The sequence below is a fragment of the Microtus ochrogaster genome, unplaced genomic scaffold, assembly GCF_000317375.1.
Source record: "Microtus ochrogaster isolate Prairie Vole_2 unplaced genomic scaffold, MicOch1.0 UNK12, whole genome shotgun sequence".
In the NCBI taxonomy this organism is placed as follows: Eukaryota; Metazoa; Chordata; class Mammalia; order Rodentia; family Cricetidae; genus Microtus; species Microtus ochrogaster.
The window spans coordinates 5,453,883-5,475,800 of record NW_004949110.1 but is presented as its reverse complement, the minus strand read 5'-3'; the positions used below and the strand labels follow the sequence as shown (position 1 = coordinate 5,475,800).

At 35.7% G+C, this 21,918-nt stretch overlaps 1 protein-coding gene across 5 annotated transcripts in view; it reads left to right on the top strand.

Moving 5' to 3' along the window:
- Nucleotides 1–21,918, top strand: part of U2surp (U2 snRNP associated SURP domain containing) — a 54,876-nt gene that overhangs the window by 8,761 nt on the left and 24,197 nt on the right. For 2 of the 5 annotated variants that reach the window (XM_005366660.3, XM_005366662.3), the window contains 16 exons: nt 4,395–4,493; nt 6,555–6,669; nt 7,095–7,228; nt 7,983–8,050; nt 8,552–8,646; nt 8,731–8,766; nt 8,855–8,937; nt 9,899–10,064; nt 10,235–10,446; nt 11,375–11,418; nt 14,401–14,505; nt 15,965–16,031; nt 16,106–16,269; nt 18,032–18,194; nt 18,543–18,622; nt 20,393–20,480. In XM_005366660.3, coding sequence (XP_005366717.1) covers nt 4,395–4,493; nt 6,555–6,669; nt 7,095–7,228; nt 7,983–8,050; nt 8,552–8,646; nt 8,731–8,766; nt 8,855–8,937; nt 9,899–10,064; nt 10,235–10,446; nt 11,375–11,418; nt 14,401–14,505; nt 15,965–16,031; nt 16,106–16,269; nt 18,032–18,194; nt 18,543–18,622; nt 20,393–20,480 — 1,719 coding nt within the window. Of the gene's footprint in view, nt 1–2,457; nt 2,557–4,394; nt 4,494–6,554; nt 6,670–7,094; nt 7,229–7,982; nt 8,051–8,551; nt 8,647–8,730; nt 8,767–8,854; nt 8,938–9,898; nt 10,065–10,234; nt 10,447–11,374; nt 11,419–14,400; nt 14,506–15,964; nt 16,032–16,105; nt 16,270–18,031; nt 18,195–18,542; nt 18,623–20,392; nt 20,481–21,918 lie in introns of all 5 variants that reach the window. The other 3 variants (XM_005366661.3, XM_026789003.1, XM_013353583.2) reach the window with 2 other exon arrangements.

The window sequence follows — 21,918 nt, the reverse complement described above, 5'->3', positions numbered from 1 at the left end:
TCTCTTCTGTGTGTGTATACGTGGATGTGCGCGTAGGTGCAAGTAAAAGCCAGTGGTCAACATTGGGCATCTTTCTCAGTCACTCCACCTTGTATATTGTGAACCAACATTCCTCACTGAATCTAGAGCTCCACTTCCATTCTGCAAGCCTGGCTAACTGTTGAGCCTCAGACACACAGTGCTGGGGTTATATAGACACATAGCCACTACCACTGGCTTTTTGCATAGGTTCTGGGGATCTATATATAGGTTCTCAGTGATGTAGACTTTGCACTGACTGAGTTATCTCCTTGAGAAATGGGTTCTTTACTACAAAGCATCCCTGGGTCTTTTAGTTTTTAAAAATCTATTTAAAGTTATTTTTCTTGAGGTAGGTATTTAAGTTAGTGGTGGCATAATTGTCTAGCATGTATGAGGCCCTATATTCAATTCCTGTCACTATTTTTTAAAAGTGTACAACTTAATTTTTCTCTTGAAAAAGTTCAGAAGATATTAAGTCGTTATCAGCCAGCATTAAACCCTGATCATGCTTTTTTTTTCTTTTTTGGTCCTTCGAGACAGGGTTGCTCTGTGGCTTTGGAGCCTGTCCTGGAACTCACTCTGTAGACCAGGCTGGCCTTGATCTCAAAGAGATCAGCCTGCCTCTGCTCCCTAAGTGCTGGGATTAAAGACGTGTGCCACTGCTGCCCAGAACTTTTTTACTTTTTAAAAAAAGACAGGATCTGGATCTCTGTGCAGTCCTTTATGTACTAGAACTCTCAACGTGGGAGATCTTCCTGACTTTGCCTCCACAGTGCTGGGATTAAAGACTTCCTCTGAAACATCCAGCCTGGTCATATATTTCTAATTTTTTTTAAGCATAAATATATTTTTACCTTTCCGAGATACATTTCATAGGAATACATCTTAAAATAGCATATTATCCCAGTATTTTTATTTCAGAAAAAAACCCAACTTTTACATAAATGATTGTAGTGTTTCTTTGAGAAACACTCAGTAATTTTCTTTGCCATTATCTGTTCTGGGTACTTAAATGTAGCTGTTAGGATATTAATAAAGTTTGAGCACACAAATCTTATATTTTGTTCATTTCTTCCTTCCTTCTTTTACCCCCGGGGGTGAGTTCAAGACAGGGTTTTTCTGTAGTCCCGACTGTCCTGGAACTTGCTCTGTCAATCAGGCTGGCCTCAAACAATCTGCCTGCCTTTGCCTCCCGAGTGCTGGGTGGGATAAAAAGCATATGCCACCATTCCCAGCCACAAATTTTGTTTCTTAAAATTGTGTTTTTTTTTTCTTGAATTTCTGTGTAATTTTTGTTTGTTTAAACCTTTTAAGCGAACTCCAATGGCCTTGAATGATGGCAGGACAGTTTTCTTTCATTTTTGAGGAAAAGGTGACTTTTGACTCTGTTGAAAAAATTGACTTTTGAGGCTGGAGAGATGGCTGTGTGGTTAAGAGCACTTGCCTCTTTTTGCCAAGGACCCAGGTTTAGTTCCCAGTATCCCACTGGATATTCCAGGGGATCTGACACTCTCTTCTGATCTCATTGTGCACCAAGCACACGTGTAGTGCACATGCAGATATGCAAGCAAAGCATTCATAAAATAAGTAAAAATCTTGAGAGAGATTGCTTAATTGATTGTCTTTTGTATTATTAACTGCTTATCTTTCCCAGAGGTCTTTTGATCTAACTTCACTAAGTGGCCTTAGTGTTTCTTCTATATGAATTTTCAAAGTAATTTAGTTATTTAACTTTTTATTTTAATAAGGAAGAGAAACACTTCAGATTTCAGTATTTTAGGTTGTATTTAATTAACAATCCTACCTTTTAAGTTTGTGAATCAAATGAGTAGCATGGAACAACTGAAGGCCTATAGACTATTTAAACCAGATTTCAGAAGGCATCTGTTTCTAAATTGTACATATGAAGGCTTTATTAAAATACTGTTCCCTCGGACTGGCGAGGTGGCTCAAGTTGTAAGGATACTTGCCACCAAACCTGACCCACCCGAGTTTGTTCCTTGGGACCTACATGGTGGATGAAGAGAGCCAGCTTTCTTAAGTTGTTCTTTGGCCTTCACACACATGCTTTGGTACATGCACTCTGTCACATGCAAACACAAAAATAAAGTGTACTAAATTTTTAAAAAATGTTTTCTCTTAAAAACTGAGAATTTCAATGTATATATGTTTTGATAAAATCCAATCTCCATTCTTCCCTTTTCAACTCCTCTCACATCTCCCTTCCCTTCCAACTTTTTACTCTTTTTCTTAATTTTTGAAATTTTAATTAAAGTAAAATTACATTATTTCCCCTTTCCTCCCTCTAACCCCTCCGGTGTCCCCACCTCCTGGCTCCTTCTCAAATTCATGTCCCCCTTTTCCTTGATTATTATTGTTTTCCACATGCCACTTGCAGAGTTGGTTTTAGTGTTGCTTATGTGTATGTGATTTCAGGGCTGATCTCTTGATGTTGTATAACCGGTTGTGGACCTCATTCCCGAGGAAACCTAATTTTCCCTCTCAGCAGTCTTTAGTTTCCTGTCTTCTCTAGAGGTAGGGCCCCTGGAGATTTCCCTCTTCCACTTAAGATGTCTGTTGGTGGTGTTAATATTTGAGTCTGTTTAGGCAGCCGTGTTAAGGTATCATGGGTGTGGCTTCATTTATTTTTAGGAGATAATCTCAAAGCAGACTTGCTGGTCTCTGGCTCTGAAGTCTCTTCCTCCAGTTGTGTTTTAGGTATATTCCTTGGGTTTGGGCACCTTGCAGTCAGTTGTTACCTTTATTTTGAACAGTTGAAGTTTTCTGTGGTGGTCTCTGACTGCTGCAGAAAGAAGCTTCTTTGAGGGTGAGAACTTCATTTATCAGGCAGAGGCACCTCCCACCCCCTTCCATATCTGGAGCTAGCTAAGCCTGTGTGTGTAGATGTCAGTGGGCAAACGAAAGGATGGAGGGGGGGAAGGATGACTTCCCACTTTTTCCTTTTTAAACCCGCTGGGTCTCAGTGCTGCCAGATACAGTGTTCTTATAACAGTTGAGTAACTCATCTGCTTAGCATAAGAAGTGTTTTAGATTTTGGAATTTTATTTTTTTATTTTATTTTATTTTTAGATTTTGCCTTTTGAATATTTTCTTATATATGAGGTATCTTGGTCATGGGACTAAAGTCTAAACATAAAATCCATCTCAGTTTTGTATATATCTTATACATACAGCCCAAAGGTAATTTGTTACACAGTATTTTGCACCTAGCTTTTGACTGCAGCCTGTTCCTTGAGATCAGGTATGGAACCTTCCACTTGTGGTATGGAGATTTTGGATTTTCAAATTGCTCATTTATTGTTCAAAAATTATTGATAGAGTTTTATATATACTGACAACTGAAATTTGTAGTAGATGGTACATTCTCAGCAAAGAAAATGAAATTATGTTAATACCAATATTTTTGATAAATAAGGTGCTTAGTCAGGTTATAAAAGGGTGTGATGTGATTTGTTATACCTGAATTGGAACTTACAGATGGCTTCCTAAGAGTGGAAATTTGTGACCCTCTCACTTGAGGATCTGTTTTCTGTCATTGCTACTTTTGCCTGGAGATGTCTATATTTTCCCTCTATGCTTTTGTTTTTGTTCTAAGCCTTGGTATCTTAGTTTAAGATGTGTTACATTCGTTTATGATATGGAAATTTGTTTAGTTTAATGATGCAAAGATGTGTTGCATTATTTTTTCTTACATTTGTTTAACTTTGCCTGCCCTTTTGATCTAATAAAGAGTTGAATGACCAATAGCTGGGCAGGAAAGAGAAACAGGTGGGGCTGGTGGGCAGAGAGAATAAATAGAAATCTAGGGAAGAAGAGCGAAGAGTGGGAAAGGAGAAGAGGGCACCTGGGGCCAGCCATGGAGTAAGAAGGAAAGAAAGATATGTAGAATAAAGAAAGGTAAAAAGCCCAGAGGCAAAACGTAGTTAAAGAGGAGCTGAATAATTTAAGTTAGAAAAGCTAACTGGAAATAAGCCAGGCTAAAGGCCGGGCATTCATAACTAAGAATAAGTCTCTGTGTATTAATTTGGGAGCTGGGTGGTGGGCCCCCAAAGAGTAAAAAACCCAACTACACTTTGATTTCTGTTTCTTTGTTATTTTAACCTCTTTTTCCTCTTAAAAAAGCCTTTTGCCTCTTACCTACTTCGAGTTAGGAAATAAACATTCCTCAATGAGTGGGTATTTACAGAACCAGCCTGAGATAGCATCTGCTTGGAGTAACCCTAGCTTTTCTTTGCATTGATACTTTAAAACAGTAACTCTTTTAAAGACTTGGTTGTCAATTCAAATGTGTTAAATTCATAGGTAATGTTAAAATTTGTATGTAAAGACAATCTTTTTGTTTCTTTTCATAGCCTCTTCTAGAAAACAAGCTTAAAGCATTCAGTATTGGAAAAATGAGCACAGCAAAGCGAACTTTAAGTAAGAAAGAACAAGAGGAACTGAAGAAAAAGGTAATGTTGAAGTGTATCTTAGGTTATACTTGGAAATGATTGTGTAAGGGAGCAGTAGAAGCCATGTCTCCTGAAGGGTTCTACTTCTTAGATGTCTGCAACTCTACACACACACAGAGGGATGTTCAGATGAGCTCAGCTTCTCTGCCTGTCCTCTGGGTGATGATTAGTTATCTTTTGATGTGTTCTTTTTGTCAGAGTGTGAGTGTGTGTGTGTGTGTGTGTGTGTGTGTTTGTGTGTGTATACTGTATCGTCCCATTTCCCTTGAAATGACATGCTGTAGAGTGAGAGTACTTAACTCCATTTACCTTTTTAACCAAATGTTTTCTTTGTGGCTACTTGTAGGATAGAAAAAGTCTACATTTTTATGGCTTTTGTAGGTTTATAATAGTCTGTTCATTTAAAAGCCTATTGAGGGATTTGTGGTTTTGCTCTTTGGATATTATAGTACAAATGCTTTTTATGAATAGGTATTTTTTTTCTTTTGGGACTCCTGAAGGGGAAGATTGTTGGAGTGAATGGTGTTTTAGTAAAAGTGACGGCCCCAGCCCATACACTTGCATGTGGTGAATCCTATTGACAGGGTCTTTGCCAGTCTGTAATGTGGAAATAATACCTCAATGTACTGTTGACTTCGCAGTTCTTTCAGTGGGAATACATTTGAGTAGCCTCCTTCCATTGTATTTTTTATTTTTCTTCTGGTTTATTCTTGTAAAACCTGTTATAATCAGTTGTCAGTCTCCCCCATGATTTTTTGTTATTAACCAAATTGTTTTCCTTACTTTTCCATTTCTGGCTTATAGAAGAATTTCCCTGTATTTTCTTATAGAATTTGCATCCTTAGGAGAATCCCAATGAATTCCTAGGGTTGTTTCCATTTTTAAGAAATTTTAATCTTTATGCAGTTTTTCCTGACATATAACACAAAGAATTGATTTCATTTTATCTCTTTTCAAATAGTTGTTATGCAGCTTCATTTATGGGAAAGTCCGTGTATCTCCTTCTGACACTAGCCACTCCTTTTACTGATATTTTTGCCCTTTCTTGAGTACAATTTTCTACTTGTTATTGGATGTATTTCTTTCTTGATTTGTTCCACTCTTCTGTTTGATTTGGGTTTTTGTGGTAGATTCTTGCTATGCAGCTCAGGCTGGTCAGGAACTCTGTCTTCCTGCTTTCACCTCTGAAGTAATAGGCATGCACGACCATACTCAGCCTGGTGTGTGTGTATATATATATGACATTTAGATGATGTATAGCTGAGAAGGTTAGTTCTTGTAGTTTTTTCTTTAATGCCAGGTTAGAAATAAGTACTGTGTCTTTACTTCTATTGATCTTCAGTTATTTGAGAATGAAATTTTTATATTTGATGAATTAAGTCATCATACTTTGGAGGACTTCTTAAATAGTAATAGGTTAATATGTTTTTATTTAGACGTTTCTCTTACAGTTTGACTCTTGAACTGTCTTTAAATACATTTACTTGTTTACCCATATGAGGTGAGTTACTTTCTGCTTCTCTAAATTTCAAGTAAAGGAGCAAAGCCTTATATTTTAAATATCTAGCATATAATTTTTGGTAATATCCAAAGTCTACCAAGTTGTAGATATTAGAATTATTTGGGAAAGAAGAGGCTTTGAGTATGTAATTTCATTTTGTTTTTCTCTTTTATGTGTATGGGTGTTTTTCCTGCTTGTATATTTTTTATTTTTGTGCCCTTTGTGTGCCTGGTCCCATAGACTTGAGAAGAAGGAGTTGATCCCCGAGGACTGGAGTTATAGATGGTTGTGAGCTGTCATGTGGGTACTGGAACCTAGGTCCTCAGGAAGAAGAGCCATTGCTCTTTGCTGAGCTGTCTTTCTACATAGTGGCATTTGTCTTTTATCCTAGCATTTGGTAGGTGAAAGCGGCAGATCTCTGTTCCAGACTAGTCTGGTCTGCATATTGAGTTCAGGTCTGCCTGGGCTACATAGTGAAATCGTGTCTCAAACCAAAACCAAAAAACAAGTCACATCCACACAGCAATTTTTATGTCACTAATATCTGGTTATGTATTTAGGAGGATGAAAAGGCAGCTGCTGAAATTTATGAGGAATTTCTTGCTGCTTTTGAAGGAAGTGATGGTAATAAAGTGAAAACATTTGTTCGAGGCGGGGTTGTTAATGCAGCTAAAGGTGAGTCCAGAGATCTAGACTGAACAAAGCTTGGATGGCACAGCAACACATTAGTTATGGAAGACTTGAGTTTCACATTTCTTTTTCTATTAGCACCCTCTGGTGGTTAAATTAAGAAGCAAAATAAATCCCCAAATATGGAATAATGAAGAGATACTGAATGTGATTAACAGAACTGTATGAAGCAGTTAATAAAAAAACTTAGTGCCAAACTTTAAAAAAAAAAGCAGATTATATTGTAGAAAATTTAATCTTTCATAGTTTTGCTATAAAGGATTAAACTGTGGCTGGTAGAATGGTAATAATGTAAATTTAATTTCACATTCAAATCTTAATATTAAAAACATCTTAATTTTCTTAAGTAAAAATAGCAAAACCAAAAATTTTATGAAATTAGTTTTACAACTTAGCATTTTAAATTTCAGATGAACATGAAACAGATGAAAAAAGAGGTAAAATCTATAAGCCATCTTCAAGATTTACAGATCAAAAAAATCCTCCAAATCAGTCATCCAATGAAAGGCCACCATCTCTTCTTGTGATTGAAACAAAAAAACCTGTAAGTAATTATTAATAATTGAGCATTCATTTTAGAAGCTGGCATTGTCATTAGTATTTTGAGTGCATTCTCTGCAAGAAAATTTTTTATGGTTTATAATAAGTCTTAGAGTAGGTGTTGAGTTTTGATGTTGTCTAACTCAGTAACTCATGGAGATGAGAGTGGTGGATTAGGTTAGGACATGGCAATAGTACTCGTTGAACATTTGATACTGTATTCATATATTGCAAGTCAAAAATTTTGTTGTAAATGTAGGGTAATATTCTTTTAAACAATTCCGAAGTAAGAACCTAAAATTATTAGCAACATGTACATGTTTCTTAGGATGATTTTAGAACTTCTTGGGGATTACTATCAGAGCTGATATATCTTTTAATTTCTCATAGAGTTTTTTATTCATTGGAAATAGGAGTTTTACAGAGGACAATAGGTTGATATATGTGGGATCAAGTCACTTAGAGCCACATTTAGTTAATTAAATATGATAGATTAAATAGTGATGTAATTGATTTTTTTTTCTTGAGTGGTTGTTAAGATAACACTGGAAGCAATTAAAATGTAACAGCTTTATTGCTATGTAATTCACACGACTTAAAATTTGCTTCAAATTTATGTAATTAGGTGGACTCTTAGTATATTCACAGTTTTTCAAAAATTGCTTTTTTGCAATTCTAGAAGATTTTTATCACTGCCAAAAGAAACCATAAATTTGTTTAATCTTTGTTTCAACTATAACTTATCATATTCTTCATAGCCACTGAAGAAAGGGGAAAAAGAAAAGAAAAAAAGCAATTTGGAACTTTTCAAAGAAGAACTAAAACAGTAAGTTTTATATGGAGAATTCTCTATGATAGCCGTACTGGACTGATAATTCGAGATGTCGGTATGTATGCTGGTTATTATCAGCTGGCTTGCAAGTGAGCTTACTCTAGCAACAATAGATGATAACATGTGCTTGAGAGTCAACTAGCATTTGGTCAGTGTCCATTGCTGCTTGTAATGTGTAGATTTAATGCAGTTGGTTTATTTCTTATCTGGAATCCTAGTTATTCACTAGGGTAGAGGTCATCAAATCTATTAAGAGCAAAACTGTAAGCAGTAGTTTCCTGTTGAATTTTCTTTTCACCCCAGAAGAGGCATTGTTCAGTGTGGACTTGTGCATATGTACTTGTTCCTGTCTTGCAATTTGATGGGCTCACTAGTCTTGGTTATAATTACTGGTAATGCAAATACATTCAATTATTTGAAGATGTTACTTAGATAAGCTCTGTTACCAAATATGAATGTGGCTTACTCTAAGTTGACTATAAATATTTTCAACAGAATTCAGGAAGAACGTGATGAGAGACATAAAACAAAGGGCAGGTTAAGTCGATTTGAGCCTCCTCAGTCAGATTCTGATGGTCAGCGGCGTTCTAGTAAGTGATGTTTATTTTAATATACATACTTATGATTTATTATCTTAAAAACTAAGAGTTGTGTTTTGTTTTTTTTTCTTTCAGTGGATGTGCCTTCAAGAAGAAATCGATCATCTGGTGGTAATACAGTTTTTTGCTTTTTTACTTAATAGAAATTGTTTCAGCTTTGTATTTTACAGGGTATAATTTTTTTTCTCCCTTGTTTTAGTTCTTGATGATTATGCACCTGGCTCACATGATGTAGGAGATCCAAGTACTACTAATTTATACCTTGGAAACATTAATCCACAGGTAAAATAAGTAAAATAAAGCCAGTGTTGGCTTATGTTTATTTTTATTGTTAGTTAGGAAACTAAAATTTAGGTTGTGAAGCTGACAAAGCTGATGGAATTATTATTTAATAATTGTTTTGTAAACTTGGGACTTACTTGTTAGATCCAAATTGTTTCCTGTACATTCTTTTTTTTTGGGGGGGTTTTTGAAGACATGTCTTCCCTTTTAGTAACCAGACAGTGTTCTTTGAGGGCCTTTTCGGATGTATAGAGTGCTTTCTTATGGACTTCCATTTCTTTTCCTCCTTGTGCTTTCCCTTTTTGCATTGTTTTCCTGCTTTAACTGGAGCTTGGGCTCTTCCTGTTTCCCACCTCCCCTCTGCAGCATGATACCACACTGGCTTCAATGTTTTAATTCCTCTGCTTCAGTTTTGTTAGTATGTTTTGGGGAATATGGTAGGTTAGATGAAATATTTTTGTTGAAAAAAAATTGTACTTTTGACCCTGCTGTGTATGTACTGTTTTCTGATTCTGTTCTTGATCACCCTGGTAGATGGGTACTAGAGACAGGAAAACTGTGCACTCTGGTTTTCCTTCCAGTATCAACAGGTGCAGTCCCCACTCGTGCTTGAAATGCTGCTCAATTTATAGATATAAACTGCTGCCAAATAGATTTGTAGATTCCAAGATCTTCAAACAAGAAGAGAATTCAGACATGACTTTGGTTTCAGTAGCTCTAAGACCCTAAACCCTAGCTACTTATTTAAATAAAATAGAAGACTTCTAATATGAAAATAATGCAGATGCTGTGGTAGGACAGGATTTCACCTGTTTTGAGTTTCTAGAATTTAGATGTAATACTGTAGCATTAATATGTTGCCTTTTACTTTGCAAAGATGATTTCGCTTTCTGAACTGCATAGAATTTTTGCCCCTCCCTTCCTTTGTGTTACATAACCAAACGCTCTCATTTTTTAATAGATGAATGAAGAAATGCTGTGCCAAGAATTTGGAAGATTTGGACCATTAGCTAGTGTAAAAATTATGTGGCCTAGAACTGATGAAGAAAGAGCAAGAGAAAGAAATTGTGGCTTTGTGGCTTTTATGAATAGAAGAGATGCTGAAAGAGCTCTAAAAAATTTAAATGGTAAAGTTCTGTGGTCCATCTATAGAATTTAGATATTTCTTTGGTGTAGATTATTCACAAAAATTATACTTAGAATTTATATCAAATTTGAAAGCCTATTAAGGAAATTTAAGTTACCAGAAATGCTTTCTTTTCTGGAGGTTTGTCAAAGTAACTTTTTTCTTTTGTAGGGAAAATGATTATGTCTTTTGAAATGAAGTTAGGTTGGGGTAAAGCTGTACCTATTCCTCCACATCCAATATACATTCCGCCTTCTATGATGGAACACACACTTCCCCCACCTCCATCCGGACTGCCTTTTAATGCGCAGCCTAGAGAGCGATTAAAAAACCCCAATGCGCCCATGTTACCACCACCTAAAAACAAGGAGGATTTCGAGAAGGTAATTTAAAAATGTACATAGAGCTGCATCTAATATGTAAATACTAAATCTGTGGTAGTATTTCTTTTCAACAATTTTATAGAATTATGTGTGTAACTCTGGCAACTCATAAAGAAATAAGTAGATATGTTCCCTGCCTTAGTCCATGGAAACCCTATATTGAATCATTAGGTCATATTTTTATTTGTGGCTACCATTCCCTTTTGACCACTCAGTAAGCCCCTCCCCAATCTAGTGTTATATTCAGGTTTGGTTGAATTCAGTGTTTGAATTTTCTTTGTTCTAAGAACATTCTAGTTTTTATTTGGTTAAGAGATTTTTTTAATTAGAAGAAAAAACACCTAAATAGTTAAATTGCTTAGATGGCAGCAAACGAACTTAGCTTTCAAGTTTTTGAGGTAGTAGACTATATAACAGCGTATATGGTATTTCAGAAATAGTTAACTAATCTAGTAAAAGCAAAGGGTGAGTATTTTTCTTTATTAAACATAAAACCAACTTAATTTCAAGTTGTAGGAATTTGTTGGTTCTGTTAAGAGTTAATTACACTTGAAATCACAGGGCTGGTTTTAAAGGCTTGGGAACAAAGTAGCAAACTGTATGATCAGAGGCAAACAGTTAATTATTTCACAAATTAAAATCTTTATCTGATAATTCTCAGTGTAGTACCTATTCAGTGCATTGATGTGCATTCTGGCAGGAATGTTCTGATTCTTTGCGTTGGGTGAACATTAATTGTTCACTGTGAACACATCCATTTGCATTTATGTAATTGCCTAGTGTATAATTACTTCCGATGCAGTGATAGCCTGCAGAACTTGTGATTAGATGTGTAGTGTTTTCAATGCATTATGTATATTTTTGCTTGTTACTTGTTAACAATACTCACATATTCTATGTTTATTATCTGATGTGACTTCATATACAGACTCTGTCGCAAGCCATAGTCAAAGTGGTTATCCCAACAGAAAGGTACATGTTTTTCTTTATTATTACTGATCTAAATATAGACAATATCCCCTTCTGAATTGAAAAGAAATGGTGTTGAGGAAAAGGTATTGTCTTGACTGAGCAATGGTTCCTTCCCAGTGCTTTTGGGGGATGCGTATAAATTAAATGAGTCTAGTACACTTTGCAATTTTATGTCATCTTTTCTTTTGTTTTTATTGTTACCACTTTAGAGAGCTAAATAGCTTTAGAAGTTAGAATGTTTAAATAGATTAATGTGGAATTGTTGGTCTGGTAATTTAAAACTATTGTGAAGGGAAAAATAGGCATTTTAAATAAAATATGTCTTAAATTTTAGATATTGTTACAATTTGAACCAATCTATTACTTTTCTCTTGGTTTCTGAATTATCTGCATTTAATATACAGTCTTAGCTTTAGATCTTATAGGAGGTGCAGTTGTATTTTTTTTTTTTTTGTAATTGATTTGAGAAGAAATTCCAGTTGTCTTCATGGACACTAGACATATTAGGATTTTTTTAGTCATGATAACAAAGGTGTTTGGATCTTTTTCTTCCCCTTTTTTCTTTTTTTAATACATTGCTAATGAAGAACAATCATGCTGTAGGTATGCTCTTGCTCAGTCAAGCTCAGCCTTTTCCCAAACACAGGAACACAACACTGGTTGAATAATAAATGAACACAAAAGAATTCCAAATTCTCTTTGACATTGGCCTTGGTGAGCAACACCAGCTGAACTGTCTGCGGCAGCGGGGGACCAGGAAAACATCATGGGATGGATTGGGAAAGTATACAGTTTTTGACCAGACATTGGTACGATCGACTCCGATAACTGTGGTTTTATTATTACTGAGAGACTTTTTTTTGTTGTGGTTGCTCAGAATAAGATAATTGCTGTTTAAAAATAAAATAATGCACTTTAAAATATATCTTTTTTGTACTACACTGTTTTGTGTTTTTAAAAAAGTCATTTTTCAAATAAGAAAATTACATAATCTTTAAGGAAAGAGTATGGTTATGTTTTACTCTTGATTCCACGACAGCAACAACTAATTGTCAGATTTTGATTTTAAATAGTTATGAAATATTTTAATTTTCTTTAACTTGTAATTTTATAAAGACAGATTTTTATCAGTTACAAGCCTGTTTAAAACTACAGTGGGTTATTTTTCCACTGTTAAAATGTTCACAGGGAAAGTAATTTTTTAGCATTCAAAAGTATGTCCAGTAATTTTATGTGTGACTCAGCTTATTTTAAGCAAATTTTGTGTATATATTTTCCTGAAAAGTCTTGACCTACCATTAGAATGAATCATTTGGTTTTAAACTTGATAAACCATTTTTCATGTTCCTTAAACTGCTGAAGTCAAGTTGTTTTTGACTGCATTTATAGACGTCTCTGGGTCTATAATGTTTATCCACATGGTAAATTGGTCATGTGCTATGATTTGCACTTGAAACTTCCCTGAGTTTTAATTTGCCTTATAGCAGTGGGGATTTTAGAACTAGTAATATCTGCATGGCCCCTTTCTAAACAGTGCCAGAGTCTGCGTGGGTGCTGAGTTCCTTCTCAGTTGGGAGCAGTACTGCATGTCCGCACAGCAGTTAATACTTTGTGAAGGAGAATTTTTAAGTTAAAATTACGATTTTTTAAAGTAGTTTGAAGTTGAATTGATAGTTCTAAATGAATAATTTCCCCTTTGTAAAGATTTAAACCTCCATATAATTTTTTGACCTTTAGAATTATTTTTTTTACTATATAAAAATATTGGTGTCCATTTGAGTAGGCTTGTTTGAAAACTGTAGAAAATATAGTCAGTATAAAAGATTATTTCACTGTCAGGTACTTTGAAGCAAAGTATTATAGAGCCCCCTCAAAAAAAAATCTGTCTTCTATAACAGTATTTATATTCTAGCAGTTTTACATGGATTTAATTGAGCCAAGAATGCCCAAAATGTAATTTATGTGTGTCTTATACCAAGAGCCAGTATCCTTTTGCTCTTCCCAGTTGTACTTGCCAACTTTGTACTTAGGGACCGGTGACAAGGAGGTCAAGAGCAGCTTATGGATACGAAAGCAGAATCGTTTTTGCTGACATAGTAGTTGGTCTGAAATTAGTTTGGAATCTTTTATTAAAGATTTTATTTTCAGATTTAAAAAATAAAATTCTTCCTATGAGTGCAACCAATAAAGTGACTTAAACAGTAGCTCATATCTTTTTGGAATAAGCATTTCAGAAGTGGGCATCTCACCATGTCCCTTGTTTTGTGAAGGGTAGGACTTGTGGCCTTACAATATAATTTTTTCATTGGTTGGTTCTGTGCAGGCAGAATTACACATTAGGAATTCTAATCTAATTTTGAAATGTGCTTCAAAGGGATGTTGCCTCATTAAAGGTCAGATTTAATAAAAACTCCATCTGGTATGTGTGTACTAGAAACACAGGAATGTGGGTGGGTCTTTTATTAAATCAGTTCTTAAATTTGTTAAATAGTTTTGCATTTTTATAAGTTAAAGTTATGGTTACAACATCTTAATTGTGAAGTATCTGTATTAGGACTATTTTCTTTTAAAAAATATTGTATCCATTTTTAGATGGCTGTAACACGCAAATTGTAATTTGCTGATTTTATATATATTTGCAGCCATCCAATTAGTTGTTATTTATAATTTAATTTTTTTGAATTTTGAAAATAATATTAAATGGTATTTAGGAAATTCAGTCTATTACTATAAGGCTGTCTTGTGGCTTCCCATACTCCTTCACCTCTCCTTCCTTCCCATTCCTCTACCCATCACTGCCCCATCCCCTCTTAATGCACAAGGCCTTTAATGTGTGCTCCAGCTTACTTTTTTGTATTAAATTCTGTTAGTCAGCAGAATGATTTTTTTTTTAAACTGCACCATTATAGTAATTTAGGTCAAATGTAGTTTTATATAGGGGTATGTCTGAATCCATTTTCTTTAACTGTGTTGTTGTTGTAGGAATTTGCTCGCTCTGATACACCGAATGATAGAATTTGTTGTGCGTGAAGGGCCAATGTTTGAAGCTATGATTATGAACAGAGAAATCAACAATCCTATGTTCAGGTGTGCTTCTTTTATTATGGTTATAAATCTTTAACAAAATTTAGCGTTAGCATTTTTAAGTGGTACGTTCACATTATTTTACAGCATTACCATTTATCCGTTCATATCCAGACATCTTTTCACCTTCCAGAACTGAAACTCCATACTCATTAAAGAGTAACTCTCCATCTGTCTGGCCTCCTAGCTCCTCACAAACACTGTTGTTTGTATTTCTGTGAATTTGACTACTCTACATATCTCTTAGGTGTAGAATCATAACTCATTTGTCTTTTGGGACTGACTTTGGAGTACTTTGGTGGCAGATGAGGGGGGAGAGTGAGATGATCTATTCTATAGCCTAGACTGCCCTGTACTTATCTTACTTTAGTATTGAGAGTCACAGGCAAAATCAACACCCAGCTCCTTTTAAAGTCTATGTCTATATTCTATATTTTGCTAACCCTCAAATGGATATTTTAAAGCCTTTTAACTCTGTTTCTTTCTTTCTTGAAATTAAATATATTTCCAGGTTCCAAGAAAAGGCTAATGAGACAGCTCATTGGGTTAAGGGCTTTTGCTGCCAAACTGGCAACTTGAGTTCAAAATACAAAACCCATGTGGGAGGAAGAGGGAGCAGATCCCCAAAAATTGTCCATTGACTGCTTTTTGTTCTGTGATGTGCATATATACATGCACACAAACAAGCAATGTGTGTGTGTGTATGTCTTTCCCCGAGGAATAAAATTCCAAGACCATAAAAATTTAGCACTTAGCATTGTCTTGGAGGAAAATAGCTTTCATTATGCGTTCCAGTGAAAGAGTCATAAGCAAGCTAGAATTGGGCAAAGTAGTTTGAAAGGAAATTTGTCATCTGAATTACTTGACTTAAGACATTGATTTTATACTATATTAAATAGGGTGAAAGCTTTTCAAGTTACATGCTGAGAAAACCTCTCTAGTATTTGAGAATATTCTCTGACCTGTGTTTAATAATGCCAGTTATGGAGTGTTGGTCCACACCTTTAATCCTAGCTCTTTGGAGGCAAAGGGAGCCAGATATCTGTGAGTTGGAGGGTAGCTTGTTGGTATATATAATGAGTTCCAGGACAGCCATGGCTACATAGAGAGATCCTGTCTGAAACAGCCAAACAAAAAATTTTTTTTAAATTATAAAAACAGTCATTCTGAGTGTTCATATTAGTTTCTAAGGCAGTCTGGGATGGGGAAGGTGAATATTATGGAAGATAAAAGAACCCCTTCCTTAGCTCCATGCCCCAGGGACTCTGCTTTTGGTCTTTAGAAGTAGGAGGGCAAATAATATTTCTCATTTGTTTTATTTAATTGATAATTGTCCTCCCTCCCTCCCTCCCTCTCTCCCTCCCTCCCTCCGGCTTACAAGTAGCTGGTTTTATGTAGACACTAACGTAGATAGCCCCCTCCTCAAGAATATCGTATTTATTGTTTTGTCTTCCCTGTTTAGGTTCTTATTTGAAAACCAGACACCAGCGCATGTTTACTACAGGTGGAAGCTTTACTCTATTCTGCAGGTCAGTAGTCAGTTACTTTGTTGACTTGAACTCTGAGTTTTAGAGCTTTCTAATAGCTTTCTAATAATTATTAGGGAGATTCTCCAACTAAATGGCGGACAGAAGATTTTCGTATGTTCAAAAACGGATCTTTTTGGAGGCCACCACCATTAAATCCTTACCTTCATGGGATGTCAGAAGAGCAAGAGGCAGAAGCCTTTGTGGAGGAACCTAGTAAAAAGGGAGCACTCAAGGAAGAGTAAGAGCTTTTCTGTTTTGTGTTCAGGAAAGTTGCTCTGTTGGTCGCTGTCTTTAGTTGTCTTGCTGTAGCTCTTTCAGCCATGTGATAAAATGGTGTTTTCACTTGCCAGTGTTAAATAGTAACATGTTTTATGATTTTAGACATCTTGGAGAAAGACAATGGTAAATAATAAGAGTGTATCCTGTAGACCTTGACCTCTTCCTTAGGAAACTAGTGATCATCTCTTAAACATAGTTGAGCTCTTTCTTTAGCATTGCAATACTTAATGTTCTTGTAGAAATTACCTAGACACTAAATTACTAGAGAATTTTTGCCGGAGTGCAAGATAAAAGAAGAAAAATGACTGTGTAATGGGGTCAGGCATTACTACTTCTGTAGTTTTATATAGAACTATGGAAATACTACTAATAGTGTGTAGTAGTTCTGAGATGGCAGGTAGGAAAACATTATTATTAGTGTCCACTGGGAGAGGTGGGTCACCTAAAAAGAGCACTTGTTGCTCTTGCTGAGGGACTGGGTTCAGATCCCAGCATCTACTTGATGGCCAACAACCATCTATATCTTCAGTTCTAGGGTCAAATGTCTTCTTCTGGCCTCTCCACAGACCAGATATGCATGTTGTGTATGTATATACATACATGGAAGTAAAACACTCAAGCACATAAGATAAAAATTAAATCTTACAAAAAAAGTTAGTGCTCATTCTGAGCTGTTATAATGAGTTAACTACATTTTAAAAGACAGACATGTTAAGTGTTTAGAAGTTTTTCATACCTCATGGAAAACGTTGGCTGAAAGATTTTAGTGTGTAATGTTACATACTTAATGCACAGTGTGGAAGACTTAATACTTAATACAAATAAGGGTATTTGCTCACAGTGGAATCTTATAGTTGTTGAGTGTATTTGTTCCTTTAGGTTTATGGTCATTACATTAGCTATAGGTCTAGTCCTTAGTCTAAATATAGCTATCTTCTTGTTTTGTAAACGAAGGTTAAAGTTTTTATTACATTTACTTATTTGTGTGTGTGTGTGTGTGTGTGTGTGTGTGTGTGTACTTGTGGCATGCATGTGGAGGTTAGGTAGGGGACAACTTGCAGGACTCTTCTTTCCTTTCATTGTGGGTTCTAGGGATGAAACAGGTTATCAGGCTTGGAGGCAAGTGCCTTTACCTACTTTGCCATCTTGCCTTCCAAATAAAGTTTTTTTGAAACACAGTGGTGCTTGTTTCTTTACATGTATGTAAGGTTGCCTTGGAATAATAGCAGTAGAGGAAGTGTGTTTCAGAGACCATGTGGACTGCAGGACCTAAAATATTGTTTCCCTTACAGAAAAGGCTAGTTCTACTTAGTTCCTTGTAGAAGTGCTAAAGTAATAGTTCTTTCAAAGGAAGGCTATGGAGAACTTGAACGGTTTCTATTTTAATGGGGGGTTAGTAAGAGTAGAATACTTTTGGAGACTTTAAATGACCATGATTTGAAATTTACATATTTTAAGTTTTTAAAAAGTCACAAAATATGTTAATTTTAGAAAAAATATTCTGCTCTATGTATAAGTTCTTTAAAAAAAGTGTAGATGGGTGGTGGTGTCTTTAAAACCGTTTTATCTGAGTGGATTTTAAGCTAGTTTCTGTGAGGTGAACATGGTAACTGGTATATAGTAGAGGAACACTCAGAGACTTCACCTAGTCTGTGAGCAGTGGTTATTGGAACATTTGGAATGTTATGTTTAATAATTATAAGTGAAAAACTTATATTCAGACAGCGGGATAAATTAGAAGAAATCTTACGAGGATTAACTCCAAGAAAAAATGATATTGGAGATGCCATGGTTTTCTGTCTTAATAATGCTGAAGCTGCTGAAGAAATAGTGGATTGCATTACTGAGTCGTTGTCCATCTTAAAGACACCTCTTCCCAAGAAGGTATTGAAATGGCTTCTCTTTCTGAACATTAGTTAATGGGGGGGGGAATAGTTGACTTTTTTTTTCTTGGAATAAGCTTATTTTTACATGAAGAGCTTGACTGATGAATTATTTTCTATATATTTTTTTGGCTGATAAACTGGTTGAAATGTAAGTAAATCAATAGGTTGTATTCCTGCGAAAATTGTGTTTGTAATGACAGATCTTATATAGTAATAATTAGTATTTACTATTAAATTATACCTAAACTTAGCCTCTGTCACTGTTTCAAGGAATGAGTGTACAGGTTTGTTTTTTTTTTTTTTAAGATATGCTGTTGGCTAATGTTTTCCTTTTGCCTCATTACAGATTGCCAGGTTATATTTGGTTTCTGATGTTTTGTACAACTCTTCAGCCAAAGTTGCCAATGCTTCATATTATAGGAAATTGTAAGTATAAGATACGAGCTGAAACTCTTGAGATTATGGATTTGAGGATGAGGAGATCAAAAAGGAGGGTTGTTCTGTTAGTATTCTTCATTAATTTTAGGGGTCATTGAGATGGCTCAGCAGGTTAAAGATGCTTGCCATACAAACCTGATAACTAAGTTTGAATGAAAGAAATGACTCCACAGTTTTCCCCTGACCCTGATTTCAACTCTCACACAATAATAGTAATGATGATGATAATAGCAATAATAATAAATACAATTTAAAAGAGATTTAGTGGAATTTTTAAAGAAATAGACTTATGCTTATTGAAATAAACCAGTGTAAACTAAATTAGTTGTTTTGAAACTTTTTTCAGTTTTTCTTTTTAATGACATTTATTTGTGTTTACGTATGTGTGAACATGAAACATGACCTATAAGTAGAGGTTAAAGAACAACTTGGAGTTGATTCTCTCCTTCTACCACATACATGGGTCCAGGGATTGAACTCAAGTTGTCCTCCTTGACAGCAATGTTTTTATCTACTGAGCCATGTGGCTTACTCTTGTTTGATTTTTTTTTTTTTTTTTAATGAAATGGGGTCTCACTCTCACCCAGATTGCTTAGAGTTTACTCTGTAGCCTTAAACTTAAGTTTAAAACTTGACCTTAAACTTGTGGCAATCCTCTTGCCCTAACCTTCCAGGTGCTAAGATTATAATATGAACCACCATGCATTTTATTTGTGTTTATTAAATAGTCAGGCTCAGGGAAAGGAATTGACTCTAAAAGGAAATTCAAAATTGTGGCCCAGGCTGGGAATTGTAACTCAGGGTTGAGTGCTTGCCTGACATGAAGAACCCCTGGGTTTGATCTCCAGCACCACTTAAAACCAGTAGTGCACACTGTGATCCTGGCAGTCCAGAGGCAGAGGCAGGAGGATCTGCGGCTCTCAAGGTCATCCTAACTAAGCTATATAGTCAGGAAGAAACTGGTGACTGACTGATTTGCATTTTAGTCTCTTTAGCTCTTTGAAGTCTCTCAGACTCCCCTCTTTCTCTTTAACCCCATACCTTGTCCATAACACTATATTGATAAAAACATATTTTATAATCTATCCAGAAGCTGACCGACACTACTTTCCTGGCTGCTGGCCTGTGTTCCCATTGTCTCATCTGAATTACAGCAGTAGTCTCCTAACTGGTTTTTCTTCTATCTCCCCTGCTCTGTTCTCTGTCCAAGTGAATCCTTTGAAACCACAAGTCATGACCTAGGGATGGGTGGAATGCAGTTTGTAGAGTGCTTGCCTGGTGTGCCCCAAACTCTTGGGTTTGGTCCTTAGCACTGTATAAAATCAGATGAGGTGGTATGTGTCTAGCACTTGGAATGTTGAGGTGGGAGGATAAGTTCAGGGTTATCCTTGGCTACATAGCAAGTCCTAGGTTAGCCTATACTGGGTATATATGCATATGTATCTGCAAGTACTTGTGCAGGTGAGAGAAGGAGAATGGGATCAAGAAGAGAGCCCAGTTTTTAATTCTGCTAAAACTTTTTTTCCTTCTATACATCACTTACCTTTTAAGTTTGCTATTATATGACACAAAAGAGGAGAGACAGATGGCTAAATTCATCCTAAATATAAAATTGCTTGCTAAAGGACACTGGTATTTTACATTTCTTAATTTGCTTTATCCCTAAGACCAGGAGAGGTTTTCATTGGCTAGCAGGCTGAAGAGAATGTGAGTTTTTAAACAAATTCTGTTTTAAAGAATGTATTGTTTGAATTTCAGTTTTGAAACAAAGCTATGTCAGATATTTTCAGACCTCAATGCTACTTATCGTACAATTCAAGGCCATTTACAATCTGAAAATTTTAAGGTATGTATATTTTATTGTTTTTGCCCTGGTGTGTTATAGAGGAGGAGGGCATTAGAGGGCTATAAAAGAATGTAAGACAAATATAATATTTAAGACTTGGTCTTTTTGAAATTATGCTTCAAAGTTCTTTAAAATGTTGTATTGTCAGACAGTTTTTAGTTTTATTTTAATTATTTAAATATTCTTAGTTTAAATTTTTCTTTAATGATTTATTAGTTTTAATTATGTGTATGTGTCTCTGTGTGGATATGTGTACATGTGTGCAGGTGCATATCCAGGTCAGAGGTATAGGATCCCCTGGAGTCAGAGTCACAGGGAATTGTGAACCAGCTGATGTAGGTGCTGGGAGCTGAACTCAGGTCCTCAAGTCTTATTTAAATATTTTTAATACTGATTTCTTTTCCTCCTCACAGAACATATTCAGAAGACCATGTGTTTTATAATGGTATATATAAATTGTCTGGATTAGGAACATGCATTTTGGTTATTCATGGTTGTGTAGAAAGTATCTTCAGGGCATTGATAGCTTCAATATAGCAGATGGTTGTGATATGTGGCCTCACCTACTGTGGCATGGGGCCTGGAGGTGCCACTTGGCCCTGTGTCTGCTGAGGTACCATGCTAGAGCTGGGATGAGGATCTGGAACAGCATGGAAGGCAGCAGCCAACCACTTCTTCCAGAATCTCAGGGTAGCCTGAAGCATTGGCCTGTATTCCCTCCTCCAGATAATAAGAAGACTGATTAGATTTATTGGCCACCTACCACAGATTGTCCCCAGATCAGAAAGGCCCTTCTGTACCCTAGTGTGAAGTGTGTCATTATAAAAGCAGAGTGCCATCTGAGACCCAGTTCCTCACAGCTGTGTCTGGGTGCAGAACTTGGTAGTGGTTTCCCAGTGTGCAGATGGGTGCATGACGCTAACCACCATTAGCCACCTGTGAGAGCACAGGTGGCTTGAGAATGTCCTTGATAATGATCTGGAAATTTGATCTTCAGAAGTTGTGTGGAAGATTTAGAATTTCTTGGAGTATGAGGAGTGCTGGACACTGTTCTTGTTTAAATCACGAGTACATGTTTAAGGCAGGCTGGGAATAATTTTAATGAGCTGCTTTGAAGGGAAAAAAACCTATTCAGTTTTTTTTTTCTTTTTAAAATAACCTCTTAAAAGAAAAATCAATAGCCTTAACTTTAAGCTGTAGACCAATCTTAGGAGAAGGCCAGTCAAAGCTCCTCCCACCCAAGGTAGTAATTGAATAAATGAATATACTGTTGTGGGAAGAAGACTTTGTTGAGAAGTTTCTTTAGTATGGGAAGCTGTCCCATGACCCCATTATATAGATATTGGTCTTAGTTAAGGTTTTATTGCTGTGAAGAAGTACCATGATCATAACAACTCTTAGAAAGGAAATTATTTAATTCGTCCTGGCTTATAGTTTC